The sequence below is a fragment of the Zosterops lateralis genome (assembly GCF_965231275.1).
Source record: "Zosterops lateralis genome assembly, chromosome: 12".
In the NCBI taxonomy this organism is placed as follows: domain Eukaryota; kingdom Metazoa; phylum Chordata; class Aves; order Passeriformes; family Zosteropidae; genus Zosterops; species Zosterops lateralis.
The window spans coordinates 6,989,076-7,010,254 of NC_139772.1; the positions used below are offsets into that span (position 1 = coordinate 6,989,076).

Consider the following 21,179-nt stretch of genomic DNA (forward strand, 5'->3'; position numbering starts at 1 on the left):
CCTCACTAAGCTGAGCCTAGGTCAGATATCACACAGCAGACTGTGATCAAAGCACAAACCTGTCTTAAGGTCTTATAACTGACCTTATGCTCCAATTTCAAAAAGTGTTCATGACCAGAAACAAAAAAGGAGGAAAGTGATGGTCATACTGCAAAACTGGAGTTTGCCACAAAGCTGCTCACCCACTACACCCTGACTGGTCTCCAACCAGGCACAGGTTAGAGCCTGGGACACAGACCTCCACACCCTCCCAGCCCACCAGGTTGTCAGCAGCAGGTCATTTCACCTCAATCTCTATCTTCCTATGCACAAAATCAAGCAAAGGGCAGTATCTGTCTCCAGGCATTTTGCAGTGACAGCAGGCAGTGGCTGTAACAACACGGCTTTACCCAAAACTCATCAGACTTTCCCATTTCTCCAAAAACCTGTAGAACTGAAGCTGGAACTGCAAGTATGAGCTTTATCTCTATCCAGAGTCAAGGTTGATAACTAATGCATGATTTATTGTTCTCAACACTAATTGATTTTTGCCCATGCCACTTTATAAATTCTTCTGTCTCCTAACAGACCAGCTCATTTGCCAGCATCTGGCACTTAAAAAAGGGAGACCACTATAAGCCTGGAAAGGTACACTGGCATGAAGAACTGTTCTGTTCTTCTAATGGGTTAGATGTACCTTCCCATCAAAGGATTTTACAGTTTTGGTGAAAAATATTTGGATTAAGATACAAATGGACATTTTCATTTGAGCTAAATTCTCCTTACTGTAATCACATCTCTATAATCACATTTGAATGAATAATGGAAAAAGCTCTTGCAGTTTTCCTCTCTTTCGTTCCCACAGTGGGGTAGAGGCCATAGTGAAAAATGGAAACTCCCATTACCTAGAACTAATTCCAGATGCCTGTAACTGTGAAAAAACAAGGTTACTCTATTTTAAAACACTGTATCAACTAAGTACTGGTCTTGCCTGTTCCTCCCTCACTGTCCTCAATAATTAAGAAATTCTTGGGAATTGATGTCTGGGAACCTGCAAACACAAGAACTACTTGATTTCGGGAGTGAACGATGTCAATGGAGTTGATGAAGTCACAGCTGCATCACAAAAATGTAGCTAAAGACAACTAAGATGTCTAAGGACACGTAAATACACTCAGTAACACAACCATAAGTCAGCACAGGTCTCAGATACTGGAGCTGTGTTCAGAATTTATGAACAAACAAGAAAATAGAAGCTTCTCTCAAAAAAACCCGAAAGTATGTTACTCATACTTTTCACTGGGGCCTCAATTCAGTCACTAATTTGGGTGACATTGCTGAGTTTTGAGCACTGGTAGAAGCTGAATTTTCCTTTCCAGCAGCAATCTCCTTCTCACAGTCATTACAGGACTGCCCAGCACCCTTCAGGACCCTCAGACACTATTTTGAGCTTGATCCCTGCCTTAAGAGTTTGAATACCTTGCAATTCAAAGGTCCCAGCAGTAATCTGTACCAGCAACACAGAAAGGAAAACTTGAATTAAACATCATGCAAGAGATTGACAGGAGAGCCTAAAGCCCTGCTCTGCCATAAAGCAAAATGAAGAACAGCAAAACTAAACCAACCTCAACAGGGATCTCCAGCAGACTCCCCTTCTTCCAGGGCACAATGCCTTTGAGAATGAAATCCACTACTTTAGAGTTTTTTAATACTTCTCCCACAAACGTAATAACTTTATCCAGGGTATCAACCCTTTTCTCTATCTTTGCCAGCCTCTCCTTATGCTTGGAGGCATCTAGCTGGGCAGCTTTCATCAAATTCAACACTTCTGAGCACATGCTCTGGACATCAGGCTGGGCAGCACTGTCCGGTACCTGCAGCCCCTTCTGCAGGGCATCTGTGTCACCAGGAGCTGCTGGGGATACTGAGAGCTTGTTAATGCCATTTTCTACACCAGCAATGCCTCTGTCAACTCGCTGCAGTTTGCCTGTCAGGTCTTCTTGGAAATGCAACAGTTTGTCCACCTTTTCATTCAAGAGATATAGTTTTTTGTCCACCGTACTTAAACTGTTCACTTTTGCAGGCTGGAATTTTGTCAGGGCGTTTCCCTCTGCAAGGTCCAGGCTCCCCGCAGACATTGTGTCCAGACAGCAGGAAGTCAGACAGATTAGGCTGGCTTTTCATTAATCATAAATTAAAAATTGAGGCTCTGAAAGTTCATCTTCTTCAGCTATTCCTATACCAGACAAGCTCACTTACTGGAGTCGCTAGAGCGTATCATGAGATAGCTCCTGCACAAAAGATTTATTTCTGTGTTATCTGTTTCTTACTGTGTGCTTTCAATGATGGAGGCAATTTGGCACCAGACTATGTTTTCTTGTGCCTCCTTGACGTCACAAAACCATTTAAAATTCTTTCTGGAGTGGCTGTTGATAGGCAAGCATCTTAACAATGGCCAATGCCTGTGCAGGCCTCTGGAGGGAGGGGGATTGTTTTCATGATCAGTTTTAGGTCTGTGATAATGAAAAGGTGCTAGAAACTTCCCTTCATTAAGCAGGAAAAAACATAAAAGTAAACTGGCTGGCCTTGTGCTGAAGCTTGGAAGAATCCAGCTTTGCAGCACGGATGCAGAACACCCAGCAGAGACACAGGGTGCTCTTTCAGTTGGCTGGCACTTGAATTTAAAAATAGAGTACAATGACAATGATCTGAAATACGTATCTAGCACCAGCATGTCTTAGTCAACTGAAACTTCTAAAATTAAATCTTTCTCCCAGGTTATAAAAATGAACCAAGTGAAAATAAAAATCATAATCATAATGAAGGCACAGCAAAATTAGTCAAACTATTAGCAATGAAATTATTAAATCATAAATCTTAAAGGATTTGTTATTGACTTGCTTTTCACTTCTGAATCACAGCATATCTACTATACAAATTACAGTCACTAGAGAACAGACAAAGTCACTTCACACTGCACAGGCTCCACTGCCACAGTTCTGAATGCTTTAGAAACATTAATGAATGTCCCCTTACAATAGCACACAGAAGGGGAGTCAGTTCTCTGCCACAGAGGATGAACTGTGGCATAGAGAGAGCAGTTTGTCCCATGCCAGATGTGTGACACTGTCACACGACTGTGTCTGCTTCCCCCAGGTCCCTCTGCACTGAGTGTAGGGCAGGGAGGAGAAACAATGGAACCATAACAAAGCCACAGCCTTTGGAATACTCAGCACCCCTCTGCCTCCTGTCCCTTCTCAATTTTGTAAAGAGCACACGGAAAGAAAATAGCACTCTTAAAGTGAATTTCCTGTATGACATAGGACATTCCAGACATTAAAACCTTTCCCACAGAGCAGTAGAAGAATTAAAGTTACCCTCTCAAGACAATGTTGACTCCTTGCCATTTCTGTAAGTCGAGAATTTTTATTTACAGTTTTAAAAAAGTGTTCCATCAACCAAGGCCATCATATAATTATATCCAGCCTGGTGGTTCTGTGACATTGAGAGGCCAATAACCAGCTCTAGCAAATACAGCCAAAGCTGTGAGACTTGGACTGCTCACCACCTTCATAGAAGAGTTTGAATACCAAGCAATGACTTTAGAAAAAAACCTGGCACTTGGTGCCATGTCACTTCTCCTAAACAAAATGGTATTTTAAAGTCACTGGTGTTTTCACAGTGGTCTGGGATAGAATGCTGTAAGTTTTGTGATATCCCATACAACACAGTAAAATAAACAGCTCTGTCCTGAAGGTTTAGGACATGGACAATAAACACACCTTGCAACTCTACTACTGCAGCTAAAGAATCAGAGTTTTTAGGCAAACATCTCCAAGTAATTAATTCTTTCAACCTCACAAACATGCTTGATGACAAAAGATAAACAAAACAACCAACAAAATTCACTAAATCAAGAGTACCTGCTGAATGTTGTCCTGTTAGGAAGAAGAAAGTGGTAGAGTCATAAGAGTGTTGTATCTAAAGTCAGACAACTTATAGCAAATGCTTCAACAAGGAAGATTAGCCACAGAAAGTGATCCCCAAGTGCACACTCAGAACTCAAGTTGCCACCACCAGTGGGCTACTCCAGGCATAGCAAATGGCCAGAAAACAATGCAAGCACAAGCAGTGAGCACAACTGGCCTCTGGGCATGTTTGGGGGCAAGCACGAGTCCTGCAAAACCTTGAACTGCCTTCTTGTTATTTAACAACTGAGAGCAAAAAGCAGGAATGCTGCCCAGTTGTTATTATCTGGAGTTATTATCCATGGAACTGCTGATTTAATCCTCCTCATGTGCAATGGACTGTGGTAAATGCTGTCTAAAGCAAAAAGTGGGGCTTCAGAAAAATAAATAAATAAATAAAATCCCATCCCTTTCTCCTCTGGATTCAGCCACATGCACTGTGGATTCCAGCTACATGGAACAGATTTCACCACCCAACTGCTCACACAGTCCACTGAGAGATGTTTGAGATAATGCTCTATGGAGAATTCTTGCTAAAAATATGCAACAAATATTCCTTGGCGGTCTTGTCTGAGGAACAGGAAAGATACAGCCATAACTGCCTCCTTCTCAGATACAGCTGTTTGATATTATTTTATACTACTTACATCAAACTGTGAATCCATAAACAGCTAAAAATTATAGATGGGATGAAGGACAGAGAAGGAAACCTCATTTGGACCAAAGTGAAAAGTTTTAAACATCTGTCACAAAGTTAAGGTCAACTTTTCTTTATTCTTTTCATTTATTCCTCCATTCTCTCCCCTTTTGCACTGCTGGCAAACACACAAACAGAAAAAAATGGCTCTGGCAAGTCTAACAGTTTGTCTTGCCTTCAGGATGATAATATGCTCAAATACTGGCAAAAAACCCTTTGCTTCTTTTGCTTTGAATTACAAAAGCAGGCAATTGTTGTTCAGAACATTGATTCAGTGCCCAGCGTTCAGATCTTGCTTGAGCAGCCTGCAGAGAGTATTTATTTCCATTTCCAGTCCCAAGCCTTTCAATAGTTACCAAAAAAAAAAAAGGGAAAAATCCTAAAATGCCTTAAACACCATAAAAAAGCACAGCTGTTGTGACAAGTGCTCCAGCCTATCAAACTCACTTTTTCTTTGTGGGGAGCTATTGCTCACAATGACACTTTGCTCTTAGATCCCACTACACAGGGTGATTCATCTTCAGTCCCTGAATTTCAGAGTGTTGTATGAACAACAAATCCCAGGGAATGCTGCAGGATTTCTGCAGAGAGTAGAGTTATGTTCAGCCACCCCTGCTGGCATTGCCAAAACTGGTGACCCACAAGATTCCATCATCATCTGGATCCAGCTTGAACAAAGTTTCTGATGACAACTGATCTCCTGTGGGTTCCTGCTCATTTCCTCCAGGTAACAAAAAGTGAGCACTGGGATCTGGAGTGTGCAGGCAACTGCCTTGATTCCATTGTCTGCTGGACTGAAATGAATTGCTCTGATCCCTTTAAAACACCTCCAAGGTATCAGCTATCTCAGGAATGCAGAGAAAAGGAACACACATGCTGGAGAAACAGAACTATGAGTGACCTCGAGCCAAAGAAACTCCTATTCCCAAGGGGGAGAAGAGTTTATTCCTCTTTGGCTCACACCTCACACACACTCTCCCAGTTGTGAGAGAGAGAGATGTCAGAAAACAAGAGGAAAATTCAGATCCAACACAGAAAATCTATCATATGGCAGTTTAGTTACAATTCCTCCTTGCTAGGTTTGACCCAAAGGAAGGAAAAAATCCTCAAATATGGAGTGAAGAGAAAACAAAATATATTTTAAAAAATCTACACCATGCACTGAAGTGACAGCAGAGACTTATACCCCAAACAAGAAATGTCACAGAGGTTAAAACCAGCTGCTCAAACAGATCATCTCATTAGATTGTTGCATTGCTTCCAACAACATTGTAAAACTGGAGATGGCTGATAATACATGAGAAAATGAAAAAATAACTTTTTATATGGCCTATAAAAAGCCAAAGCCTAATACAGAACTTAAAGGCTTTGGGGAAAGTTTGCAGTGCAACAGAGTTCTAAAGAGATGGAGAACTCAATGTGGCAAAACATCAGGAGATTACAAAAGGAAAAATCAAGGCAAATAAGCTCAAAGCAGTCTGGCTACATCTGATAAACACTGCTCAGGCAAAGAGGAGAAAAAAAAAGCATGTAAATTATTTTACAAATATCTCTAACATAATTAGAAACCAGATGTCAGCTTTTTCAAATTATAATAAAAATCTACTTAATCTACATCTAATTGCTGCAGCTCATTAACATACATTTCCTAATTTTCTCCCCAGCAAATGAAAGGGTAACTGAACCTTTTTAGGGTACCTAAACTTTTGAAATACTAAACCTAGTCTCTCATGAACAGCAGGAAAGGTAAATTCACTATATCCACAGGGTAATGGTGCAGCAACAGACCAATTCTAACAACAGCAAGCACAAAGGAGGCACTGGCTCTAATTAAGAGGAATAACTTCCAAAGGCAAGATATGCCACAGAGCCTGGATAAATCCATCCAGTCCAATGGCTGGATAAATCCATCCAGTCCAATGGCTGGCTTTCCTCCTGGGACCAGGTAATCCTGGGAACTGGACCACACCTGCTTTAGAAGGCCAAGAACCCCACATTTAATGTATCACTCATACAACTGTTGGTTGAAATCCACCTGCCCAGTGAAAGGATCTGTGGAACACTGTTGGTATCCCCAGGTGACCCTGGCAAGAACAACTCAATGTTGTCTCTGTCAGAACCTGATTGTGGTGCCAGGTACACTCAATCTGAGCAATCACTGTGGATACTTGGGGTTTCTATGTATTTAATGAGAAAAAACTGCTAACATAGTCAATTAAGAAATACCCTTGCATGTCCTGACTTCCTTCCCCACTTCCATTGCATTATTATTCAGACAACAGGATCTAAGGATGCCTCCAGGCAGCAGCACAGCTAAGGATAGGTTACTGAACCTGATACCATGTGCACTATTGTAATGCATCTGTCAGGCAGCTGGCAGCAGAGAGCTGAACAGATCAATTATGACATTTCATTTACATCAAAGTGATGAGATTTCTAGATAACACTGTTTACCATTTGCCCACAGTCCTTCCAGCAGGTTACTCTGCCTCTCAGGAGGCCAACAGGACACCTGCTGTCTATCCACATTCACTCACTTGACCCCAGAGCTTATTCTCACCTCCAGGTCTGTTACTCACAGAAACTTCATTAGGAAGCTCATTACTTGGAATTTTCATCCTTTTCATTTATTTTGTTTTTAAGCAGCTATTAAACTATTTAACTAACTTGGAGCAGAAGAGTGATAACTGAGAACATTTCCCTGGTGTGGTGGTAAGGATTCACCCTCCCACTCCTCCACCCCCTCCAACAAAGACCTCTCCTCTGGAAACTGAACAAAAAAAAAGTCATGTTGTTCCTGCTTCCCCTGAATTTCACTGGTTTTATATCTAATGCAGTCAGTTCCTCATAAAGCCTGCTGATTTTAAGGGTCAGCCACAAAAGCTTCCCTTGGATTCAAGAAGCCTCTTATTTCCAAATGCTCTCTCAGTACTCCTGGGAGCTTTGCAGAGAGCCCTGAGGCCCCCTTGACACCTGCCAAAAGCTCCTGTGTCAATGGCAGTTTGCTCACGTACAAGTCATTCTGTGTCAGTAGGGACCTGCCTCAACAGAAGAGCAGCCCTGGCTGTGCAGAAATGCCAACAGGAAGAAAATCAGGAAAAACAATTTCTCCCCACCAAAGTGATGGGATGGGGCTCTCAGGATACATATACAGGGAACAGACTCGATGCATAAAAAAGGGTTATTTTCTAGACAGTCAACTTTTCTGACAAACAAACTTACATAATCCAGAGTTTGCTCCAAAACACATTAAAACCAGTACAATTGCTCTTGCTGACTTGAAATTTGACTGGCTTCAAATCAAATCCCTCAGAAAAGCCCCTACTTTGCCAGCAACATGCTTTTGTTTGAGAAGATGCAAATCCCCTAACTACACGGTGCTTTCTGCACTCCTGCTCCCTTCCTACTTCAGATCTTTTTAGCTTCAAGTCTGAAAAGATACAACAAAAATGCACGCTCAGAGCTGTACTTGTTAATTTGTAGCCATCATTTCCAATTTCACCTTTCTCACCACCATGACTGACAACTGTTCTAAGAATCCATCATACTGTTTTCTTTGCTTGTCCACTTACATTCCCAAGGTTGAAAGGCAAGAACTCTGTCCTCCAGCCCCACTTCTGCCCTTTATGGACACTGACTGAGGTAGGATCACCTCAAGCACAACTTGATTTTGCAGCGGTTTAGGTCTTTGACAGGTAAAACAGACAAGCACCTCAAATCCTACTGGACTGCACAGGAATGAAGTGACAAAAGTGTTCACAGGCAGCCTCCAAAACCATCCAACTGGGCTCCAGCATCCCTTGGCTACTGCCACACACACCCTTGGAAACTACTTCCAGGTGGAATTTACAAAAGCAGCTCCTGCCATCCTGTCAGGCCTTGTGTAAGCTGGAGCCTCAGCCCCTGATTTTTTCTCTCACTCACATTCCCACCTGACAGCTCCCAGCTGGGGTACAGCAAACACCAAGCACTGGATTCACTGCTCCTTGCTGATAATGCTCCTCATAGGAATTTAAGAGTGGGGGGATTTTTAAAATAAGAACTCTTTGACATTGCTATTCCTCACTAAAACCCAAACCACCATGTTAACAAAATTTTAGATCAAGTAAATCCTCACCTGCCCTATAATGAAGTTTGTTACATGCTATATTCACCTGCTGATTTAGATCTCTGATATTTTGCTTTGACATCATTCACAAACAGGGGAATAACCATCAGTTCAGGCTTAGTCTTTACACAAACTGCTTTGAAAAAGATTCAGAATAAAAGAGATTGTGTACAAAAAGCAGTGGTTTTGCAAACTCTTCTCAGTAATGAAAGCTCACATGGGAGCCGCTTGCTGTCCTTTAGGTGAATGTTTCAATGTCTGGCAAAAAGCAGAGAAATTGCTGCATCCATCTCAGCTGTGAAAAGTATCTCCAGCTAAACTTCTAATGGTTTTTATCAGGTTGGAAGAAGTATACAGGAAACAAACAAAAGAATGTGATCTACAGAAAAGCTTCCCTAAAGCAACATCATACCACATGCCAGTGGAATTGCAGAAAGCAACTACCAACAGGAATCAAGTTTCTCAGAGCAAGCAATGAGAAGGCAATTTTTTAAGTTTATCTCTCTAAAGCAGATAGCTTAAGAACAGTTGGGTGTGAATTAGAAGCCTTGAATTAGGGCTCCAGTGGCATGATTAAGCACAGTGAACTATTTTTCCATCTGAGGTTAGTATCTCAGTACAAATATCTGGTAAAAACAGAAATGCAGAGCACATTTGGTACAGCCATTTCCACTCCCAAAACAGTAAGTACTCCCCAGTGTTTCTCTGCAAGCCTTCTATCAGGACTCAGGAAGTTTTGTTTCTGAGCCACTTTGCTGCCTTAAATCAGCAGTCAACAGACTCCAGAGTATTAATTCTCCTCAACCACACAGACATTTCTCTGCACTCATAGAAGGCTCCTGAATTAAAACTAATAAATCATCAATTTTGGAATTCTGCTATTAGATCAGTGACAAATTAATCTCCAGCTGCATTGCAGAGACAGCTGTAGTGTAAATGCAGACACACTGATTATCAGTGCTAGACTACAAAAACAGCCCCAAGGCCTGGCACCAGAAAGCCAAAATCACTCAGAGGAAAGCAAGCAAATAACAGGGCTGATAAAAGACCCAGGATATAAATGGTTTGGATTTCATACTAGCTGATACCAGGAGTATTTGTCACCAATGGGTAGTAGGGTAGTGCCAGCCAGAAATCCAGTAACAGAACATCAAGATCTTCTCAGTGTAAGAAATTAGGAGAGGACTTAAAACACAGGGCTGGATGCTGGAACACATTGCTGTAATATTTTGCAGAGAGGTAAGCAAGTGACAGCTGGCAAGAGTCCCTACATAATATCCCTGAAAATTGTGAAATACGGGGTCTCCTGCTCTTCTTCCACCACAAAATGAGAAATGGAGAAATTCCGACAAAGTTTGTCTGAACTGAATCAATCCAGTGAAGAGTGGATTCTGCACTGACCATAAAAGAGATGAAAGTGCCCCAAAACAAGCTCAGTGTCCCACAGCAATGACTGGCAGATTTCTACCTGCCTTACCAAGACAAACCATCCCTGCTGGCCATGGTGACAACAGCTTCACACAGTGGGATGACCCACAGCCATCTGGTAGTTTGTGCCAAAGTTTTCTGGCCCTAAATTTGTAATTCTGCATAAATTCTCTAGAAATGAGAAGGTCAGTCTGTTATCAAATCTGTAGCAAACCATTTTCTTTCATAGCAAGACAGATCAAGGGAGATACAAATCAAGCTGTGCTGATTCCTAAAGGGGTGCTGAGAATTAACCAAGCCCTGAAGCTTCTCACACTGGGCTCCTGGGGACCTCAGCTGGAACTGGGAACAGGAACCCACCAAGAAAACACCAGAGCAGAGGTATTTACAGAAAAAGGGCATTTCTTTTCCACTCTGCCCAGCCCCACACAGTATCAGTGAACATGCAGTGACAGTGCTGGAAGGAATCAGGTCTCTGAAGGGAAGCATTCAGAATCTGAAATCAGAAGTATGCCTAAGATAGGTGAGTCAGAAAGGACATGGACTGCTCAAGCCTGAACAACAAAACAAGGACACAAATGAGAGTGAAAGGTGAGCCACGAATATAGAAGACAACAGCAGGAGGACCTGTTAGCTCCTGCTATCTCAATTCAGCCACGGAGAAGGTGAAAACAAACCTGGTTTGTAATGTCAGAGACTATATATAGTTTACTACTTTAGTTTCTGGGATATGAACTGTCTGAAAGGATACTCAATAGAGTATATTTAGACTGCAGACCATTATGGTGCAAAATTTAAATTGGAGCACATGACATGTTCCTCTTGAGGTCCCACAAATCCTGGGGAGACAGTGGTAACAACTAAGATGCTCAGAAGTTTTTAAATCATGCATTTTTCTAAAAATCCCAATCCTTCAGAATGGTTTACCAATTCCATTTATTTCTTTCAGTCTATTTGAAAGAGCTCGTGTCTGTTAGCTCCCCACAGCAGTGTGCACACAGCCTGCCAGGAATCTGGACACCAGGAGGGCTGTTTGGGTCCTGCAGTACATGGACTGTCCAGAGCCTGGATCCCAGAGCTGCTCTGCTGAGCAGAGAGAAGAGTGACTCCCCAGGTAAACAGGAGCCTGAACTGCAGGTGCCAAGGCCTGATCTCCACCAGCATCTCTGCAGTCCAAGCATCAACTCCACAAAACAGGAGACAACTGTTTAAAGAAATTAAAGTAAAGGTAATTGTTGAGCAGTGCAAGAACATGAAGCTCATGATGTGAACTAACAGCACCTAAGCAGTTCCAAATAACTCTACACAGGACTCAGAAAAATAACTCTGACTAGCAAAAGCAGCAAGATGTCAGCCCCTCCAGAAAAACCCCACAGACTGAGACACATAGCCCCAGTCACAAACATGGATGAGGAGAGGAGCAGCAAGATTAACTTATGGGAATGACTAGGTGACTTGAAATATCTAATTAAGTGACTGTGTCCTAAAAGAAGATAAAAAATAAATCAGGTCCAGAAAGTCAGAAGAAAGACAGTAACACCACTAAGGTTAAAAGGATTGATGTATGTGAACATCAAAGCTGTTCAGCTCCAGAAAGGAAAAGCCTGAAGGAAGTACAGGAGACTTGATCTTCAGGCACACGTTAGAACACTCCTGTCACTGCCTCTCCTAAGAGTCCAATTAATTTCAGAGAAAAAAATGCCTCATTGCTTGAGCACCAACTCCCCCCTCCACTGTACCTCTGAGCAATAACAGATTTCCAATCAATCTGTAAAAACATGCAGGGCACTGTTGCAGAGCTGCCTGGGGTTATGAGTCCTTCCACACCAGCCCAGTCAGCTGAGGCAGCCACTTGAGTGAGCAGCAGCAGCAGATCCCCAGGTGCACCAGCCCACAAACATCCAACAACAGATTCCCCCCTCAACCACTGACATCAGAACTGTACACACACCCACTGCACCCTGCTGGGACAGGCCCAAACCTGACCTGCAGGCTGACACTGGGAGAAGAGAGCCCTCCCTAGGGTTAATATTAAACTTACACATCAGAGCAGTTCTCACCAGCTTTACTAAGAATTGCACATGTGGTCCAAGACTATTCATCCTTCTATGTTCTCTGCCAGTCCCATCCTCCAAAAGCCTCCTTCCCTCTGCAATGCTCCATGAATTTGAGTACTAGCTTTGTGAACAAAACAAAGAATGATTTTCCAAGAGATAAACATAATGAGTTTGGTAAACTGGCCAGAGTGATGTAATCCAAGGCGAGACATCCAAAACAAGGTTGGTTTTGATTGTTAGTGCACTGGGGACAAGGAAAACCAATAAATCAAACTAAATCTAAGATAACTTTTACCTGTGGACTTTAATGTGTTCCCAGAAGGGAAACCATTATCACTAATTTTACAGAAAAGGAAATTGAAGTAATGAATATGAAAGAATTACTCAGTCACCCAACAGATCAATTACAGAGAAACAAGATATTCTGAATCTCATTATAGTCTTCATTGCAAAACACTAACTCTGCTCTGCACAGAGCCCAGCCACAGAATGCCATGGAGACAGATAACTGCAGTACTGACTTATTTGCCCCCAAGACATGACTAGTCCAAATAACCCTGGCTCACTGTTTTTTTATGGTTCTAGGGCCACCTTCTGTAGCCCTGAAAATATCTTCCATTTGCCCTCCTTCAGAAAAAAGCAAGAGAATATCACATGTATTTCAGGCTGTTTATTACCTTTAACAAAAAGCTGAACATAAACAATTTAAACACATCATTATCTCTCCAACAAGAACAACAGTTACGTAGTATACTCAAATTAATAGACCAAAACATTTTTCTGCTATGTTGCCATAAATAGACAACAAAACATGCAGTCACTGGGATATGAAATGGTCAACTGAACGTGTTTCTTATGTAATGTATGATTAAAAAAATTGTATCATACTTTGGCTATTAAATCCACTACATGTTGTTACATTAGAGGAATTTGAGACTTTGGAACAATATCCTAATTATTAAAATTAGTAAAAAAATTGTCCTTTCTTCAACTGAGCCAGAATTTGGTTTACTGTTGTTGATTTAGTTCATTTACACTTTTGGCTCTTTAAAAAACGAAGATTATTACAAATAGAAGCTCTTTAAGAAAAACCATTACAGCTATTATTGAACAAAATACATGAGGAAATCTTTTCTTCAAAATTTTGAAAAAGAACAGTTTCAAAAAACCCACAACAATCTGATCTATTCTAACTTACAATGCAACTCCTACAATTTTTTTTTTTTTCTTGAACATTATTATATATCCATGGAATTATTTTTAAAGTTGTTTAAGTATATTTTCAGCTACTGGTCTTTTCAGCAGCTCAAAGAGTAGATAAATGCAAACAGGCTGCTGAAAACAAATGCTATTCCTAGACTTTCTACCACGGTAACAACTGAAACTGAATTTTCCAGGTATCTTGACAGCCCTGGGTTTGAATGAGTAGCTTACAAAGGTAGAAAAGCAGATTCCCATTCTGTGTTCCACCAGTGGCGTCCCCACGTCTCTCTGCGCTTACAGGGTCTGTGCTCTGTCCATCAGTGCCTCAGCTTTGGAGAGAGCTCTCCTCTGCTTTGTTCCTCAGCCCTTTTCACCATGGGGTTCTGATCTCCCAGGCTCCCAGGACTACCCCAGAGCACCTCTGGAGGCACAGAGTGCCACCGCTCAAGGTGATAGCACCGCTTTTACCACAGGTCAAACGGGCTCATGCAGAACTTGGCTGCTCATTAAATCACCTCAGGGTCAGCCTGCCCCACAGAGTCACTGTCTGAAAACTCACAGACATATGACAAGCAAAGCAAAAAGCACTAACAACCAACCTCCACAATCTGAATATCAGTCTGCCATCCTATATAATAAGTATTCTAGACAGAATAAAAGTTTTATTGTGCCAAGGCTCCTATGGAAAGTAAATTTATTTACAAAGGAAAAGCTTGCAGTCATCATTTCAGAAACACCTCCTTGACGCTGGCAGGTGTTCTGCAAGCCAACAGGCTGCACAACCTGGCCAAGAATGTCAAACACACACAGCACGTTGCAAAGGCACAGAAACCAATTCTGTGCTGTCCAGAAAGCTCAGTTTCAAACCAGGCTCACAAGAAAGCACGAAGGAGTCCCTTACCGTAAATCTCTTTATGTAATCTGAAACGCAAAATCCTCCCATGCTCAAACGTAGGGATCTGTGCAGGGCAGATTCTTGATATAAAGTCCCCATTCTGTTTGTCTCGTCTGGTGGTCACCCTGGTAGCCTGCAGCCTTTTACTGAATAAAGCTGCACAGCCTCTCTGGATCTTGCTAGAATTCTACTTGTGTGATAAACCAGGCATTTCATCTTATCTGCCACTACACCAGGCATTTCAATCATTTCACTGCCTATCAGCAGCCCTAAGTTCTATCCATATCCCAGCAGTTCACTTCCTGAAGCACTGATAACAGATACTCCAGGGCACGGAAACAACACAAGATGACAGCCAGACCTCTGGAGTCACTGAGCAGCCCCTTCTCTGCATTTCTTTGTTCCTTCACTTATTTTAATTCAATTTTACTTTGCTTTAGCTGTAACTTAAGGACAGCACATTGGCTTCAGCCAGGCAGTGACAAGACTGTCATTTATCCAAGTGCTATTCTATTTTTCAGTGACACTGATAACTGCTGCAGGATATTGGCTTCAATGCAACACAAATATAATACATGTGGGAATTTCTTGCATGTCCAATTTCTTAAGCACAGGAACAGAGGGAACAATGAATGGACTCAAAATGACCATTCAGGACGGCTCATGTTCCATCAGAATTCACATACCTATTATACCTGAAGCACTGTTGCTACATCTGATGCACACAGAGCCATTCCCTTCAGTCTCTAAAACACCTTCCTTACTTGCAAAAGTGTATGTTGCCATGAAGTCCATGTAGGCATTTTTGTGAACCCCCCTAGACCTAAGATCTTTTAATTTATTTCTACCTACACAGTTAAATATGCAGCCACAATGCACCCAAATGATGATCCTCATGCATTTGGTTCTCAGCTAATCAATTCCTTTTTATTTTGCCCTGTGCAAGATACGCTTTTTTAAAATAGAGTTCTTACCTGTGAGTTTGTGTCCATGGAGGACAAATATACAAACAGAACAGATATCAAGATGCTGGATTACCTAAGAAGGAAATTAGTTCTAGAGAAGTAGAAGGAAATATGCTTTCAGTTTTAATCTGTGCCTTTCCTTTCCCACTCAGCCAACAAGCTCTAATAGAATTATCTCTGATTACAAGCTGCAAGTGATCTAACACTAAGATGAATCCATCAGGCATGGGGACACCAAATGACAGCCTCTCAAAGGCCCTGCCCTTGAGCAGGAGGACAAGCACCTCAGGGCCTGGCATGGCCCTATGTCTTCACTGCTTCCATCCCACCAGAATTCTACCACAGGATGGGTGCACGGGCACTCTCCCCTGAAACAATCAGGGAGGGATGGAATAAGATACTGTACCTTTATCATTATGATCTAAGGGATGTCAGGTCCAGATGTGTGGGCACAGAGCTGGCTGCCCCTCTCACAGCAAAAACAAGTGGCGTGTTTCCAGCTGGGTTTGTACAGCAAGATAACAAATATGCTGTTAAAAAACAAAATGAAACCAATGTAAGTACAGACAAAACCAGAAACAGGTGAGTGAGGAACTCCTGCAGGGCAAAAGCCAGGGAGGAGATAGCCATGCTTGCTTTACTGCCTGGCAGGGAATGCTTGTCAGGCTGTTTAACAAACAAGTGAGCAGAGGTTGCCTGGGATGACTTGAGCACAGCTCATAGAGGTGAGGGCTCCCTCAGATACTGGACTGAAACCTCCAGAGATGAGACCAGTCTCAACTGCCAGACCCCTGTGTAATTCCTAACCCAACCTCTGTGCCTTGGCTTTTCCACCTGCAAAACAGAGTTAAACCTTTCCTAGCTCACAGAATATCTTCAAAGCTTTAAGATCTATTATTACCATTCTGCCCTTTTAAGGGGCAAGAGTAAACCATAAATTCTAGTCAAACTGCCTCAAGATGTTTAAGACCCATCAGTTTGGTGCAGGCAGTGGCACAGGAATACACTGGTGCTCTCTGAGCTGAAAGCCCTGCCCCTGCTGAGCCATTCCACATGGACAGGGCAAGGATGCTGCTGGCCTTGTGGCAGCACCTCCAGCAGCATTCCTGGCACTGGGGACACCACCCAGCCACTGTCACTGGAACAGGAGACCATCCACATGGGCACCTTGCTCTTGAACACGGCCTTCAGCTTTCTTTACTACCACATATCTGATTGTGGGAATTAAAGACCCTCATTCCAGTACCCAAGAAAAGAACAAATATTGGAGCTGCTCAAGAGGTGCAGGGCTTAACAATGACGACAGACCCAAGGGAGGGAAAGAAATATCTTTATATATTTGTGACTTCTTCCAATAGCACAAATAACCATGCAGTTACTCTAGATTTAGTAAAGAGACACTATTACTTAATGTGGCAGCAGAGGCATGTACAGCATGCAAGCACCATGCCATGGGGGAAAGCTTGCATGACAAAGAGAATCCTTTAGAAACTTTGGCAAGAACTCTGGAACGAGCAATGCTCAGCCTGCAACCTTCCATTAGCAGATCTAAATACAGAACCATAGTGTAAAACAACACCTTCCTGCAGTATTTGCATTAATTAATATTAAGAATATTATTATTATTATGAGCTTCACTGGCTGCTTTTTCTCTATTTAGGTTCTGAAAAATAATTAATTTGGAACTTCTCTCTCCCTCAGTTTAATTTCCAATCTTACAGTGTCAGTAATGGACTGTGTGATTCTAGGAGTATTAAAGGCAGCAATTTAGTAGCAACTATATAATTTTCAATCCCCATCAAGGAAATAGTCCACTTTTCACAAAGTTAAATGTATTTCTGTGACAATGGACACAGGACTATGTTATCTTTAGTACCTGGGTAAAGTCTACTGGATTTTACATATAAGGAAATATAGATCTTTGTGCCTTGCCCTTGAGCTAGAGGCAAGGAAAGTAATCCCTTTCAGTATAAGCTTTGTAGGTGCCACAAGACACCATTTACTTATAGAATAAATGCAGAACTTTACCGAAAGTCATGCACATAACATCCAACAAATGAAATCAAGATCAATGTTAGTACTTCAGCTTCTAGAGGAACTCTCCCAATCTGCTATACTTACACTCCAAAACTCTCTCAAACTAGAGAAGTTAGCAGCACATCAGTGCATTTGGAGCACAGACCAAGATAAGGAAAGAGGTAAAGAGATTAATTATAACTGGCTTCTCCAGCCAGCTGCTGACATATTTGCTAACTCCTGCCCTAACTACAGAGGAAAATGAAGGGGCTCAGCATTTTTGAGGTGACCTCTCTTATCTCCTAGTATCAGCCTCTGTGAATTAGGAGGAGGTGTACTGGTCCACAAACACCTCATTTTCAGGGAATTTATAATCTAAACATTACTTAGATCAAACAGTTAATGCAAAGTATCTTCCTTCCTGAAAATGAGGGGAAGCTTCAGTCACTTGGCACATTTCTTTTACACACACTTCAGAGTTATGAAATCAGTTTTAGAACTCTTGTCATTAATTATCAGGGGTAGGGAGCTACTAACACTGATGTCAGCCAGTCTAAGTCAGCATGACTATGCCCTAAACATCTGAACTGAAGGTTCCCAGCTCTCCTCCAAAGGCACTTCCAACCTGCACTGGTAACTTACCCTTCCATTACGCTTCCATCCATGCAACAAGCTAGAGCTGCAAGCCAGCATACAGCAGTGTCCCCAGGGAAATGCACACAGCACCAGCAGGCAGGGTACTGATACCAGAAATGCTCAGGTGCCCTTCTGGAGCTGATCAGGACAAGTATTCAGGAGCCTGTGAAGACTTTGACTGATGAGGCATTTTCTAAGAGCAGTCAATTCCTGGTTGTCTCTGTGCCAGCATCAGCTCACTGCTAGAGCTGCTCCACTCACAATGGATTAGTATTAAAGGACAGGTCTGCAAGCCTCCCCACCTCATTAATATTCATTTGAGATTTTAAATTCCAGTTACACAAGGACTCATGCCCAAGGCTAGAAGCCTCATAAATTATATTCCATTTTTAAACCTGCAGCATTCGCTCTCATTGTTTCAGAAGGAAAACACTAGCAGAGACGGTTTTAGGCGAGCTGCTTTTGTTTAAAAGAATGCTATCTAAAGCCCTGCTTTAACTTCATTAGCCCACAAAGATTTGCACTACAACAAATCCTGCCTGCAAAGCACAAATACAACTGCCAGCAATTTTAATTCTGTCATTATGCTGCTTTTGTTCCAGCTGCCAAAGCAAGTGCATATAATGTCTGCAGCTGAATAAACTCACAAAAGGCAACTTAGAGAGAGGGAAGATTTGAAAATAGCTACAACCACCATAAAGAAACCAAATTAAGAGACAAAGTGACTCAATAGGTACTTTGTCTTCTGGCAAACATGGGTGGGTGACAGATCATTTTGCATTGAGCTACCACATTACACAGCAAACCTGCCTTTGATGGTCAGAAGAAAGGTCCAAAGGAGAAGAGATTGAAGCCTTCTCTTCTAAGGATGGGGGCCAATTTTTGGGTAGCAGTCTCTGCCTTCAGTGAAACATCACGCCTTGTTACACAGCTCAGCACTTGTATCCCTCTAGTCTCCACTACAGAAGGAATGAACAGCAAAAGGAAAAACAAACTTTTCTCATTTTACCTTTACAAAAGGTAAAAGTTGCTACAGCACAGATTTCATATTCAAGAGCCTGTTAGTTTAAAACATGGAGAGGTAACTGGAAACAAAAGTATTTGACATTATTCTTCTACTTGCCTTCTAAAAAGCCTTCAGCAGGGAGAGGAGCAGACCAAGCATGTTTCCCAGCATGGGATGAGTAGGCTGTCACTTGCATGGGATGAGAGATTTTTAATCAAGCTCCTATTCTGCAGATGCACTATCCTGTCATTTTTATAGAGAATTAACACATATCCTCTTGCCCACTCTGAGGCAGCCACAGAGGTGGTAATTATAGCCTCTCATTTAATGGTCCATTAACTACAGGAGACATCACTTAAGTGAGTAAGCCCCAGAAAGTACACATTAAGCACATGAATATACATGTAGAAATCAGAAATATAGAATCCTCTAGGCTGAATTTGAAATTGAGAGGTAAATATTTTAATGTACTTTAACTTCGGCAGCCTGGAGTGATGACTTTTTCCCCCCTGTCTTTAAATCACAGTCCCTTAATCAGGCTCATTCTAGCCCTCAAAAAACCTTCTTCATAAGATGTTTCCCCATTTTGACTCAGCTCCGAAAAACGAAGATTAACATTCTCAATCCCACTCCCAGTGGGGGTGGGATCTTGTTCACCTTCCATATCATGTCTAAATCTGTTTCCCACAGAAAAGCCCAGTAAACTCACAAGTATAGATGGGAAAGACCAAACACAGGAACAAAAGAAAGGAGCCTCTGGAGAATTCCTTTTTCCAACCACTTAATTTCTAGGTGTAAAGGAACTGCTCAACTCAGGGAACAGCTAGAATAGCAGTATCCTTACTCCTCTGCAAATGCAGCATCCCTCCAGTCACTCTCCTTGTTCTCCAAACTGCCCTGCTCCCCAAGGCTGAAACCATGCCCACAAGGCACTGCTTCCTTCAGTGATATCCTGCAGCTTTCCACGTCACTCTCCCAAACAGCCTGGACACGCTCATTGTTAATTCCATCACCAGACCTTTCTCCATTCTCTGGCCAAGTCCAGCTTGTCTTTTTCCTACCCTGTCCATTCCTGGCTTGCTCTCCCTGGTCCTGCCTCCCCCTCCTGTCTGGAGCCAGCTGCAATCACCTTCCTGCCTTTGCTATATAAGGAAACCCCACTGCAGCTCCAATGCTGGCTAATAAGGAAAACTGCCTGCCTGAAACCCCAGAAACTGAGATTACTGTCATCATAATAATAATGCAATCCAGTAACAGTCTGACAGTGGCCTTTTAAGTCACTGTGCTTTTGAGTAATCCTGCAGCCATGGAGTGCAAGCTGTCAAAAACCCATTAAGATTTCACAGCTTGATCAGCAAAAAAAGCACTGGTAAACTGACAAGCAACAATCAACAATCAGTAGTAATGAATCTAATATAATCTCAAACCATCTGTTAGTCTCACAAAACAATTTTTATGACTTTCTCAGATTCCCAGTGTTCGAATAATGAATCTTTTTGTTTCCAAGGAATGCATTTTTAACACAGGCATTCAAAACAGAACATGTCCCCCTGCTCTTTACCATTTGCTGTGTTTTTATTTTTGATCTTTCTGCAGTTGGTACAGAGTAGAGTTCCGTTCATTTGGATTTCAAATTTTTGCAACCCATTAACAGCCTAATAAAGATTTTAAAAGACAAAATACTTTGAGACCAATTTTCCTATATACCATTGTCATCAGTCTCAACCACTGAACAGTACAAATGGTTCAAATATCTGTTTCCCTTTCCAAACTCCTTTAACCTTTTCTTTTTTTTTCCAGAACCACATTTAGATGCACACGCAGGAGCTGTAAGCAAACGTGAGCTTCCCTGTTGCTAAGAAACTGTGTGCCAGAGCCAGCCCTGCCACTGTTGTAAGCAACAGCACCACAGCTGCCACGTTTGGAATTCGCTCAGCGTCAAGAAATGTAAGCTGAATATTTTGGATGAGACTCCCAATCTTCTTAAAATGGGTGTGAGCAACAATGAAAGAAAAATAGATCTGGAGATGACCAGACTCATGAGTAATCCTAACGCTGCAGGACACTTTTCCCTATCAGAACACTCAGGCTGTATTTCAGAATGCAGCTATTAGTATTTACCTAAATTAGGCTTCATGCTCATTTCCACTCAGCTCATTATACACTGCTTTGAGGTGCTATTTTCAAAACATTCCTCTTTGTAAGTGTTAGAAATAATAAT

General features: G+C 42.0%; 1 protein-coding gene across 3 annotated transcripts in view; it reads right to left on the bottom strand.

Annotated features, from left to right (window-relative positions):
* MYLK3 (myosin light chain kinase 3) overlaps window positions 1-18,227 on the bottom strand; it is a gene marked incomplete at its 5' end in the record, with an annotated part of 35,303 nt that extends 17,076 nt beyond the window's left edge. Inside the window, 2 exons of one of the 3 annotated variants that reach the window (XM_083869903.1) lie at window positions 15,707-15,830; window positions 17,959-18,227. In XM_083869903.1, the coding sequence (XP_083726029.1) occupies window positions 15,707-15,715 (9 nt within the window). Of the gene's footprint in view, window positions 1-1,604; window positions 2,118-12,240; window positions 12,347-15,706; window positions 15,831-17,958 lie in introns of those variants that run through there. The other 2 variants (XM_083869902.1, XM_083869901.1) reach the window with 2 other exon arrangements.
* Between the last annotated feature and the right edge of the window lie 2,952 nt (window positions 18,228-21,179).